This window comes from Perognathus longimembris, chromosome 6 (genome assembly GCF_023159225.1).
Source record: "Perognathus longimembris pacificus isolate PPM17 chromosome 6, ASM2315922v1, whole genome shotgun sequence".
NCBI classification, from domain to species: Eukaryota; Metazoa; Chordata; class Mammalia; order Rodentia; family Heteromyidae; genus Perognathus; species Perognathus longimembris.
In genome coordinates this window covers 28927664-28939729 of record NC_063166.1, presented here as the reverse complement: position 1 = coordinate 28939729, position 12066 = coordinate 28927664, and the positions used below count along the sequence as shown (strand labels likewise).

Below are 12066 nucleotides of genomic sequence, written 5' to 3'. Positions count from 1 at the left end.
GCCCATACTGTCTTTAAACCATGATCCTCAGATCTCAGCATTTTGTTTATTTGTTTTGTTTTTTGCCAGTCCTGGGCCTTGGACTCAGGGCCTGAGCACTGTCCCTGGTTTCTTTTTGCTCAAGGCTAGCACTCTACCTCTTGAGCCACAGTGCCACTTCTGGCTTTTTTCTATATATGTGGTGCTGAGGAATCGAACCCAGGGCTTCATGTATACAAGGCAAGCACTCTTGCCACTAGGCCATATTCCCAGCCCCGATCTCAGCATTTTGATTACAGGCATGAGCCACTGGTGCCCACCTCTGTTTTTAATTTACGTACCCTAAAGATGTATGGTATTACATATCTTGTGCTTTTTGGCCGTATGTCCATCTTTTTGAGGGGAATTTCTACTTAAGTCTCTTATAAAAACCTGGTTATCTATTGAAGGGTTAAATTAAAGTGACTCTATTTTGAGGTGTTAGTTTGTTGTTTACATTAAAATATAAATGACCCTGAGCATGCTTAAGTTTCAGGAACTGGTTTGCTTGTGCTAAAGCTGTTAAGCTGCAAATTCTTTAACAACCCTAAAGCCAGACTCCCTATAGCGCTTGTAAATTCCTAGAACAAAGCTATCTACAAGTTAAAGAAGCTACTCTGTCTTGTGCCTGGCCTTGGGAAGGACTGCACAAAGTACGAGATAAAAGGACACTAGAAACCGACCCAGACAGTCAGGAAACTTCCTTGATAACCTTTGACTCCCCTAGGATGCCCTTAGCCCCGATCCAATCAGCCTTCGGTCCGTACCCGTAGTTTTTGCCTTTATAAGCCCTGTAAAAATCCAGTTCAGGGCTTACTCCCTATCTCTGCTGCGTCGGTGTAAGAGACGAGGCCCGAGTTGCAGCTCGCCTGAATAAAGCCTTGCTTTTGCATTTCGGAACATCTGGCTCTCGGTGGTCTTCTTGGTGGGTTTCTCTTGACTTGGGCATTACACTATGTTGTTGAGTTACAGGAGCTCCTTATGTAGTTTGAACATTAAGCTTTTTCAGGTACATTGATTTGCAACTATTTTTTGCCCCAAGCTTTAATGCAATTCACTTCTAAGTTGTTTAGTTTCTTTTCACAGTTAAAAACAAGATAGTGCATTGTCATTGCCTTCTGCACCTCCCAACCGTGCTGTGCATAGTCTAATGAAACATTTTAGTAGTCACATGAGGGACAGGAAGCACCCCCTGCCTAATAACGGCAGCTCATCACTGCTTCACACATGGCTGGATGCAACTTCCTAGTCAAACTCTGGGTTTCTGACTTTTGGCCACTCAGGTTAGCAGCTGTGGCTGAGTTAAGTCTGCTCTGTGAACTCCCCACCCTGGGCCTAGAGTTCTAGGCCCCAACCCTGCTGCAGAAACTGTGGCCTCTGTAAAGTCCTGGCTCCTAGCCCTAGGCCCCGCCCCTAGGCTCTGACGTTTCTCAAGACCCCGCCCCTCTAGGGGTGGGGGGGCTAGTGAGTGCAGCCACCGCTCACTCTAGGTCCCCTCCTAACCCCCCTACCCCCAACCCCTGGACGTCAATCACTGCAAAACGACTACACGCCCCAGTTCCATCCTGCTCTTGGACGTCTTAGAGGGAACCTTGACTTCAGGCACGAGGCCCCGCCTCGCCCCGCCCCGGACATTGAGCGCGCATTCCCCGACTCCGCGTCCCAAGCCACGCCCCGAAGCCACGCCCCTCCCAGCGCCGGGACGTCGAGGGAGCCTTGACTCCTCTCACCAGGCCCTGCCACTCCCCACCCCGGCAGTGAGCGCGCCCCAGGCCCCGCCCCAGGCCCCGCCCCTCCCAGGACAACGAGCGCGCGGCCTTCGCAGATCTTGATCCGGACTCGTCCTGGCTTTGTGGTTTCTGCGCTGTGCTCCGCCCGCCCGCCGCCCGCCCGCCCACGACCTTCCCGAGAGAAGCTTGGTACTTGGGGTTTGATCCTGGTTTTGTTTTTTTTCCAGTTTCAGCTTTCATTAGTTATTATAGAGGTTTCCCGCTCTCCCCTCCCGGTCCTCCAGGCCGGGCCCCGGGGCTTGGGCTTGGGCGCAGGGTGGGTGCTTTTCTCCCTTGCTTTCTCCACGTCGTGGATCGCGCTCCAGGCGCGTGTCTTCCCGGGAACCCTCGCACCGATCCGCCTCCGGGAGATGGCTGTGCCCCGTTACGGAAGAAGCCAGTGACTTGGGGCCTCTGCAAACTCGTGAGGCTCCTTGTATGGAAACGGTAGCTTCTAGGCAGAACAAATGCAAAACGCTTTTTTTCTAGAAGGAATTGAGATTTCGTTTTTGTCAGCACTGGGGATTGAACTGGGCCTTGGGCTCGCCACGCCCCATCCGGAGAGTTACTTTTCTTAAGGGTGCAGTGTCTGTCACCTCTGACCACGGCTAGTTTCCTGTTCTTCTCTCCATCCCCCATTCGACATTCGAGCAGGAACTACATGTTGGGTGCAGACCTTTCTAAAAGTGTTGTGGTTTGTTGTTTTTTTTTCAACAAATGTTGAGTATTGAAGATACCTATTAACCTAGCTGTTCCGGAGACTGAGATCTGAGGATTGTGGTTTGAAGCCAGCCTGGGCAGGAAAGTCTCTGAGACTCTCTTGTGGCTCAAGTGGTAGAGCTCCAGCCTGGAAGAGAAAAGCTAAGGAACAATGCCCTGGCCCTGAATTCAAGTCCCAGGGTGGGCACACACCACACATACACACACACAATACTTGATGGACACAGATGGGACCAGCACTGCGTCTTGTCCCCCAGAGAGACATTAAAAATAGTCCAATTAGCCTATCAAATGCAAGGTCTTCAGTTCAGTCCCAGTATTGAAAAAAAAATAGAATTGGTGGCCCAGAAATAAGAGTAGTAATGAGTTAGTTAATGTTTTCTTAGTGCCTTTTCAGAGCTGACTAGTGTATCTTGCTTAGTGATTCAGCAGAGTTAGCCTTGCAGTTGTTGTGTAATTTCTTGGTATCTGTGTCTCCAGCATTTACTTTTTTTTTTTTTTTTTTTTGCCAGCCCTGGGGCTTGAACTCCAGGCCTGAGCACTGTCCCTGGATTCTTTTTGCTCAAGGCCAGCACTCTGCCACTTAAGCCACAGTGCCACTTCTGGCTTTTTCAATATATGTGGTGCTATGAATCGAACCCAGGGCTAATCGAACCACTAAGCCATATTCCCAGCCCTCTCCAGCATTTACTATGTGCCAAGCACATACCCTTGTTCTCTATCTTCAGGGTACAGTGAAGAAGACAGGTTTCCAGAGGGCTTGAGTTTGACCTTGGACCCACTTTCTTACTGAACCTTCAGGCCTGGTGTCTCCTGACTGTACAGCAATGCAGAAAGACACAGGCTCTCTGTGAGTTCACGACCCACTGGGAGTGGAATTGTCTGGAGCTTCTCAGTCCAGATGTTCTTTCTCCTTCTGAGAAGGAGGCGGTCAGCGTGGGGATATGGGAGGGGATCCGGCTTTGAGTCCGGGTTCTGTTGTGACTCGTTAGGACTTAGCATGTTCTTGAGCCTCTCTGGTGGGCTTTATTTTCATTTGTACAGTGATGGGGTTTGCTTGGTCCCATTAGTGATTATGCGGATGGTTTTTAAGGAGATATGGTAGATACTGACTGAGTCTTCCTGTTGAATTTTCAGAGTGCCTTTCCATTATGTTGGCTTTGGCTATGCAGCACTGGTTGCGACTGGGGGCATCGTGGGCTATGTGAAAGCAGGTAAGGTTTTGCTGTTACTGGTCACCTTCACCTTCATCAGTCCAGTGGAGAATGAAGCCCCAAGGCCTTGAAACTCCATCTTGTTTTAGCTCATTTTCCTTAGGCCCCTGGGCCTCAGTGCTCAGTCCTCTGGCCCCACCTATACTTGCCTTTGGTTATCTGACTCAGCTGAGGCAGGCTCCCTAGTCTCACCTCCTTATCTAAAGGTAGGCAGGGGTGGCAGTAGATTGTTATTATCATTGACTGCCACTTGTCATTCTTGGCCTCAGAGTGCCATCTTTGAATTTTTCATGTAGAAAAAAAAAACCCAAAACTAGTCTAGTCTTCACTGGTTTTTTGTTTTTTTCCCTTTTGTGGTGCTGGGGATGGAACCCAGGGCCTTGTGCAGGCCAGGCATGCACTCTGCCATGAAGATACACCCTAGCCTCTCCCATAGTCTTATTTTTTTTTTATTTTTTTGCCAGTCCTGGGGCTTGAACTCAGGGCCTGAGCACTGTCCCTGGCTTCTACCACTTGAGCCACAGTACCACTTCTAGCTTTTTCTGTTTATGTAGTGCTGAGTAATCGAACCAAGGGCTTTATGAATGCTAGGCAAGCACTCTACCGCTAAACCATATTCCCAGCCCCTCCCATACTCTTGCTTTGAATGTAGGTGAGGAGTTCCAGTGAAGGTGCCTGTTTTTGTCCCGCCTTGCCTGCATTTTCACCTCCACACACACTGGGCTTCTTACTCTCACAGTCTGTTTAAGCCAGTGGCCTTGTTTCCCTCTTCTTTTGTGGTTGGCCTGAAGTCCTCCTTATGGCACAACTCAGCCTTGATGGATTGATTGATCAAGACTGTTTAAGAAGTCTGATCATAGTTCCCCTAAGGAGCTGGAGTGTTTCTTTTCCCAGGTGGAAGTGCCCTGCTCTACATACGTATTTGGGGAGAGACTGGTAGGTTGTAAGACCCTGGCTTTCCTGGTAAAATAACAAAACTCCCCCAAACCTTTTCCTATTTGAGGATGCCTTGGTTAAGAACTGTGTGAAGAGACGTTGTCTTTGCTGTTTTCCTCTCTTGGCCAGGGGAGCCTTGGGGATTTTGTAAGTCAGTATGGCATTACATGTGTGTGTGTGTGTGTGCTTCCTTCTAGGTAGTGTGCCGTCTCTGGTTGCTGGACTCTTCTTCGGGGGCTTAGCGGGCCTGGGTGCTTACCAGTTGTCTCAGGATCCCAGGAACGTGTGGGTTTTTCTAGGTATGTCTGCTTCCGTGACATCTTGGGCAGGTCTGTCTCCATATTCTGTTTTGCCTGGTTTGGTGGGGGTTCTTTTCACTGACCAGTCTCACTGTTCTGCCAAAATGTCTAGGGAAATTTTACGATGAGGAATCTTGCTGCTATCTGTTTATCATTTTTGGATAGAATGTGGAGAGGCTTAAGACAGGTGCAGGGCAAATACGTGTCTCAAAAAGAACATTGAGGTCTTGAGCATTATGGAATAGCAGTGCACGTCTGGGTTCAGTTTGCTTTTGTAGGATGCTTCCTCAACTTGGAAATCACTTGCCTGGTATCAGCTGATGGTATCATGTATAGGTCTTACCTTCAGGGGGCTTTCAGCCTAGCTAGGGAAGGCAGCCATGACTGTAGAACTGTGGGAAGTGCCCTGTAAGCATCCAACCATTGGTTACTTCTCTTACCAGGGTGGTTTTGGATTTCTCTTGGGCACTTCCCATGTGTCATTCCCTACCAACAGTGTGGGTACCTCTGCTTCTCCACACACCCACAGTTGTGAACAAACGTAGCTCTGGCCCTTCTGTGGGTGGTAGGGAGGACCAGTGTTCACAGGATGGTGGGGACACAGCAGCGTGGGTGGGGAGGGAGGCTAGGTCTGGCTGCTCAGGGCATGCTGGGAAGTAAGGGACACTGCCTCTCAGCTCTGTCTACCAGCTTCCAGCAGGAGCACGAGGTAGAAGAACAGCATCTTCCAGCATGAAAAAAGCACACGGTAGTTTGGAGAAAGGGAAGGTGTGTATGGCTGAAGTGTGGGGTTTGGCGAGGAGCAAGTCTGAAAGGCGGCCTGGACTGAACCTCATGCAGCCTGTGTTTCCACCTAGTCCCACAGGATGTGGTGGCCCTGAGGCTCTTCTGGGGGGTTCTGCCCCCCTCACCTCAGAAGGAGCAGAAAGTACAGGGTGGAGGTGGGCCTCACACATAGGTGGGCTTTCTCACTCTGCTTCCCTGTGTATAAGGTGTTGTGACTTTTGGCCTTTGTCTTCTTCATCAGCTACGTCTGGGACCTTGGCTGGCATCATGGGAATGCGATTCTACAACTCAGGGAAATTTATGCCTGCTGGTTTAATCGCAGGTGCCAGGTATGTTTCATTCCCTTACCAGGAGAAAAGTTACTGTCTGAGATAACTTATGGATTCAAAAGTTACTTGTTTCAGTCTATCTGAGCCTAGACATAGGTTCCTATGAACTTAATTACAGTCAGTTGTGAAGTTAGGGCCAAATGGCCTAAGTCTACTTGTTCTTTGTGGACATGGTTCTATTCTTAGCCTTGCTGTCTCAGGGGCTTCAGGGCAGCCCTTAGGTGCAGCACTATGACTCTCATCTCGGACTCCTTGTTAGCTTCTTAGGGTCCTTTGTGAAAAGGTAACATTGATCGAACCTTTGATTGTAAAACCCAAAGCAAGTTCCTAAGTGTAATAAAGCTATCCTAGAAGCTGGGCGCTGGTGGCTCACACCTGTCACCCTAGCTACTCAGAAGGCTGAGATCTGAGGATTGCAGTTGGAAGCCATCTAGGAAAGTCCATGAAATTCTTACCTCCAGTTAACCATTAAAAAGCCAAAAGTAGAGCTGTGGCTCAAGTGGTAGAGTACTAGCCTTGTATGCACAAAAGCTTAGGGATAGTACTCAAGCCTAGGACTGACACACAGAAAGAAAACAAGACATTGTAGAGGCAAAAGAGTATTTAAAAGTCTGTTCCTGAAACATGACCTACCCAACTTTAGTTGGAGTTAGGCTGTCAGTTAGTCACTATTCTACTTGAAGTGAGGGAATCATCGTAGACCACAGTTGGGATCAATCAGCTGGGAGGCTGAAGATGCATGGTTACCAGCTGCGACCCAAGAGGCCCTGATCTCCTTCAGTTCCTCATCTGTCAAGTGGCAGTGGTCCAGGAAACCCCTGTGCCGTGTTAAGAGTTGAATATAGACTGCCCTTTGGCATGATCCTCCCTTGCTTCCTCTAGGGATTGTTTTGTTTCTTGAGACCTCCCTTCTCATGCAGTTGTGAGGGACCTGTAGAGTCCTAGTATCTTAAAAAAATAGTCACTGTGCTATCCGTTTCCTCATGTCTTTGTTTGTGTTTCTAACAGTTTGCTGATGGTTGCCAAACTTGGAATGAATATGTTGACTAAACCCCATCCATAATAATCACATCCCAGCTCGGCCTCAGGAAGAATTAAAACTGTCCACACTTCCACCGTTTTCAACGTATTAGGAGACAGAAGTGCAGCACACATATTTTGATATTTTACCTTTTATGCAAAACACAGCCTCCGCAGCCAGACATCTGAACCCTAGAACGTGAGGATGTCTTCTTGTATGTGTCACCTGTTATGATGTCCCATTCCTCTATCAGCAGATAGAAATGTGGTAAAATGTGACGGCTGCCTATTGGGGGCACGAAAGAAGCACAGGCTGCTCAGGACAACAGTGAAAAAAAAAATCTCATGTGAGATTTACCACACGTGTTCCCTTGAGGCTCATCTAGAACACAGACCTGCTTTGGTAAAATAGCAATGAAAATAAAGTTTGCCATGACGTTTTCTGTGGTGTCTTCTTTGCCACTGGTATCAGAGTTTAGCACAAGATGTGGTTAGCAGAATGATACAGGAATGTCAAAGTGTCTTTAGTATTCCATTTAGAAATTATAATGTATAAGCAAGTTATTGTTTGACTTTGTATTGCCTGGAAATTTATTTTAAAAAGTGGCCCGGAGGGTTTCTGAGATAGGTCTTACAGAGGAAAAGGCGACCTGGGTCATGTGTAAATGTGAGGCTGAGGCCTCTGGTCGGGCTCTGCGTAAGACCTATATAACAGGATGCAGACGCGTTCTCTATTTCAGCACTGGGAATTAACTCAGTTTGTGAGCCCTTACTTTAGTTTCAAAAGGAAACAAATTTGCTTCTGTATTATATTGAATTGACAGTGCAATTCAGGCACGTTCTCATATTTGCTTAAGCTTCTTGAAAGCAGCCCTAGTTTTTCCGACTCTCACCCTCTCCAGCACTTGAGCTTGTTATGCAAGTTTTCTACCATTGAGCAAAGCCCCCAGTCTCATTTTGTTTCTTAGTTGTACGTTTTAGGTAATCATGCTGACTTTTGCCCAAGCTTGCCTGGAGCCCAGATCCTCCACACCCAGCTTTCATCCTTTTTTATGTGACATGGCTCTGAATACCTTGACTCCTCCTCAGACAAGATATAGCTGGACAGGGCTGTTCATAAACCCTAAGAATTCCCAGAACTCTGCAGTGAATGGAGTGCTTCATTCCAGACTGTGTTTATCAATGTGGCCAGGGTCATTGGATAGGCATGACACAATACTGGCTCATTAGGCTTATCTACTGAGACAACAGGTCTTCTCATCACTGCTGAAGATCCTGACTACTACAGAGGAAGATCGGTGCTTGATGGCTCATAATTGCAAGTACTTTGATAGGATCTGGAGTTCTTTGTAGTTGTTGGCATAATTTGTAATTACTGTAGTATACTGTAACACATTCACAGCTTAAGTGATGGAGATAGACTTTATCTACACATATGTTAGTAGTCTGTACAGTTGTTTCATGCCCTAGAGAATCAGATGATCTATTTTAAGACAAAGTCTTGCTATGTTGCCTGGCTGGCCTTGAATTCTTTTTTTTGGCAGTCCTGGGCCTTGGACTCAGGGCCTGAGCACTGTCCCTGGCTTCTTCCCGCTCAAGGCTAGCACTCTGCCACTTGAGCCACAGCGCTGCTTCTGGCCGTTTTCTGTATATGTGGTGCTGGGGAATCGAACCAAGGGCCTCGTGTATCCGAGGCAGACACTCTTGCCACTAGGCTATATCCCCAACCCAGGCCTTGAATTCTTGAGCTAAATTCATCTTACTGCCTTAGCCTCACAGTAGCTGAGATTACAGGTAGGTACTTTCGTGAATATTAATATTACTTACGGTTCCGGAGGTCAAACCCAGAGCCTTCAATACACTGGGTAAATGCCTCGCATCTGCATGACACCACCCAACGTAAGTATTTTACAGTGCTGGAATGGAACCTAGGACCTTACACACTTGGCAAAGTTTCTACCACCCATTAGCCCCACCTAGACTGTATATGTGTGTGAGGCAGGCAGTACTAAGTAAATTCTTTATGACTGACTTTAATGGGCATCGGGGGGAAAAAGTAACCAGTCATAGTTGCAACAGGGTTCAGTGGCGGTCCCAGCACCCATGGGTGAGTGGGGATGGTCTTGAGCCGTACATCTCCACGATGTATAGTGTGTCTTTAGACAGCTGCCCTTTCCTTTCTACTTGTTGCTCCAATTGGCCAAGAGAAAGTGAATGCCAGAAACTTGTGCTCTGCTCCTGATTAGTATGAGCCTCTAGCACCTAGCTTTATTCTTTCTTTTTTAGCTCTGACAACTGGCATTTCTCATTCTCTTGACTTCGTTTTCAGGTTCTTGATTGTTTCTCATTTTGCAGGTTGACTCTATGTCCTATAACTTGACTTACTATGCTTATTCTAATAATTGGAGAGTCTGTAAGGATTTATCTAAATAAGATCATGATGTCAACCGTAACAGTTTCTCTTCCTCTTTTGCTGCGTGGGTGCCTTTTAATTCTTTCTATTGCCTGCTTGCTCTGGCAGGGACATCCTGTACCCTGCTGAGAACAAGTCCTGAGAATGGCCCTTGTCTCCTTCCAGGTGTGAGCTCTGCTTTCACATGTCCTTCATTGGGTAGAGGTACATTCCTTCTGTACCTACTGCAGTGAAAGCTTTTTTTTCCTTTTATCATGAAATAATATTGAATTTTATCAAATGCTTTTTCTGCATCTAATGAGATAATCAGTCGTCCTTTCTGTTTACAATAGGTCAAGTTTATTGATTTACATGTGTTTAACCATTGTCTTTGCATTTCAGGAAATCTGATTAGGGCAAATGATCTGTTAAGTACCTTGTTAAGTTCTGTGTGATGCCATTTAGGTGAAGATTTTTGCATCTGTGTTCATTGAGGATATTGGCTCATTGTTTTCTCCAAGTCTATGCTGGGGGCCCTCTAGGCAGGCACTCTCACCACTTGAGCCACACCCTCCAACTCTTTTTTTATTTCTTCAGGTAGTGTATCATGATTTTGCCTGGGCTGGCTTCAGACCAGGATCTTCCTATTTATGGTCATCTTAGAGGTGGCATCCACAGGCACAAATCACCAGACTCAGCTTATTGAGATGGAAGAGGTCTCATTTTTTGCCTAGATGGCCTCAAAGTGCAATCCTACCAAGTCTCCATCTTCCAAGTAAGTGGGATTACAACTGTGAGTCACTGTGTTTGGCCTTAATCTTTTTTTTTTCCCCCCCAGTCCTGGGCCTTGGACTCAGGGCCTGAGCACTTTTCTTGGCTTCTTTTTTGCTCAAGGCTAGCACTCTACCACTTGAGCCACAGCACCACTTCTGGCCTTTTCTATATATGTGGTGCTGAGGAATCGAACCCAGGGCTTCATGTATACAAGGCAAGCACTCTTGCCACTAGGCCATATTCCTAGCCCTGGCCTTGATCTTTTTAAGATAAGGCCTTGTTCTGTAGTCCCCAAATTAATGATCTTGTGCATTATTAATTAATTCTTTCCATTTTTTATTTTTCCTTTCTTTTATAATTGTTATTATAAAGGTGATGTACAGAGGGGTTAGAGTTGCACAGGTCAGGCAATGAGTATATTTCTTTTGGGACAGTGTCACCCCTTCCCTCATTTTGCCCAGCTTTTTTATTTTTTATTTTTTAAAGACAGAGCCTGTGTAGCACAGCTAGCCCCAAACAAAGCATTCTCCTGCCTTTGCCCCTTGAGTGCTGGGATTACAGGCATGGGCTAACACCCAGCCTGCTTTTCCTTTTAAACCATTAAATGTTTACAGCAATAATTTAAAACTTATTAATACTGTAACTGTATATTCATTTATAGGGTGAAAAGAGAATATGGCCTACATATTTGAAAGTTTGACATTTTCTTGTGCTATTAATGTAGGGTCAAATTTTTATGAATGTTACATCTACTAGAGAAGAATGTGACCATATTTGCTACTGATTTAGGTTTTACGTACTGCATAGGACAAACAGTTCACTGTGTGATTCAAGTGTTCATGTGCTTTAGACTTCTAGTGCTGCTTTCTGAGAAAATCCTCCCAACTCAGATCATGACTACACTTTGCTTTATATATGTGTCATATACATATGTGATTTTTCATCCACTATATATGGACATAGACAAAAAAGCTCTAAACAGATATTAGCTAGGGGGCTGGGGATATGGCCTAGTGGCAAGAGTGCTTGCCTCGTATACATGAGGCCCTGGGTTCGATTCCCCAGCACCACATATACAAAAAATGGCCAGAAGTGGCGCTGTGGCTCAAGTGGCAGAGTGCTCGCCTTGAGCAAGAAGAAGCCAGGGACAGTGCTCAGGCCCTGAGTCCAAGCCCCAGGACTGGCCAGAAAAAAAAAGAAAAAGATATTAGCTAGTTAAATCCAACAATTTGAAAATTAATCCAATACATCAAAAAGCTTAAGAAGGAAAAGTCCACAATCACATCAACCAGTAGATGCAGAAAAAGGATTTGACAAAATCGAATGCTTATTCACAACAAACTAGGCGTGGAGAGCTTTCTCGGCTTGTCAGTACATCAACCAAAACCCTAAAGCTAGCATCATATTTAATGGGAAGAAAATTCGAAGCTTTCCTGCAAGCAGTGAAGGATGTCTACTAACATCACTTATCCCACACTGTAGTCCTAGCAAGCGCAGCAAAACAAGAAAAGTAAATACGTGTACTAATTAGGAAGAGAGAAATCAATTTTCTTTTAGATGTGTTATCTGTAGAGGATCCCAAAGAAGCTTCTAGAATAGGCCATTATAGCGAATATTAGAGTGATTATTATACAAAAATCAATTGCTGTCTTATCATTTACATTAGTACCAGCAAAAACAAAAAACAAGACATACACACACATATAATATAATACAGTTAGGTATAAACCTAATGAAATATATACACAATCTAGATGAGTAAAACTAATGAAAGAAGTCAAGCTGGGCATTGGTGGCTCACACCTGTAA

The 12066-nt window shown here is 45.9% G+C and overlaps 1 protein-coding gene across 1 annotated transcript; it reads left to right on the top strand.

The window, feature by feature from the left end:
* Positions 1 to 1861: 1861 nt before the first annotated feature.
* Positions 1862 to 7258, top strand: Tmem14c (transmembrane protein 14C). Its single transcript, XM_048348484.1, has 6 exons — positions 1862 to 1937; positions 3236 to 3357; positions 3645 to 3721; positions 4855 to 4956; positions 5984 to 6071; positions 7080 to 7258. The coding sequence occupies exons 2-6, from the start codon at positions 3335 to 3337 to the stop codon at positions 7132 to 7134; spliced, it is 345 nt and encodes a 114-aa protein (XP_048204441.1). The 5' UTR covers positions 1862 to 1937; positions 3236 to 3334; the 3' UTR covers positions 7135 to 7258.
* The last annotated feature ends 4808 nt before the right edge of the window (positions 7259 to 12066 follow it).

Excerpts from the sequence above, each read along its gene's own strand:
- Tmem14c (XM_048348484.1), top strand. The coding sequence starts at position 3,335 with ATGCAGAAAGACACAGGCTCTCT. Across the intron at positions 3,722-4,854 it reads CGTGGGCTATGTGAAAGCAG|GTAGTGTGCCGTCTCTGGTT; the intron begins GTAAGGTTTTGC and ends GCTTCCTTCTAG. Across the intron at positions 4,957-5,983 it reads GAACGTGTGGGTTTTTCTAG|CTACGTCTGGGACCTTGGCT; the intron begins GTATGTCTGCTT and ends CTTCTTCATCAG.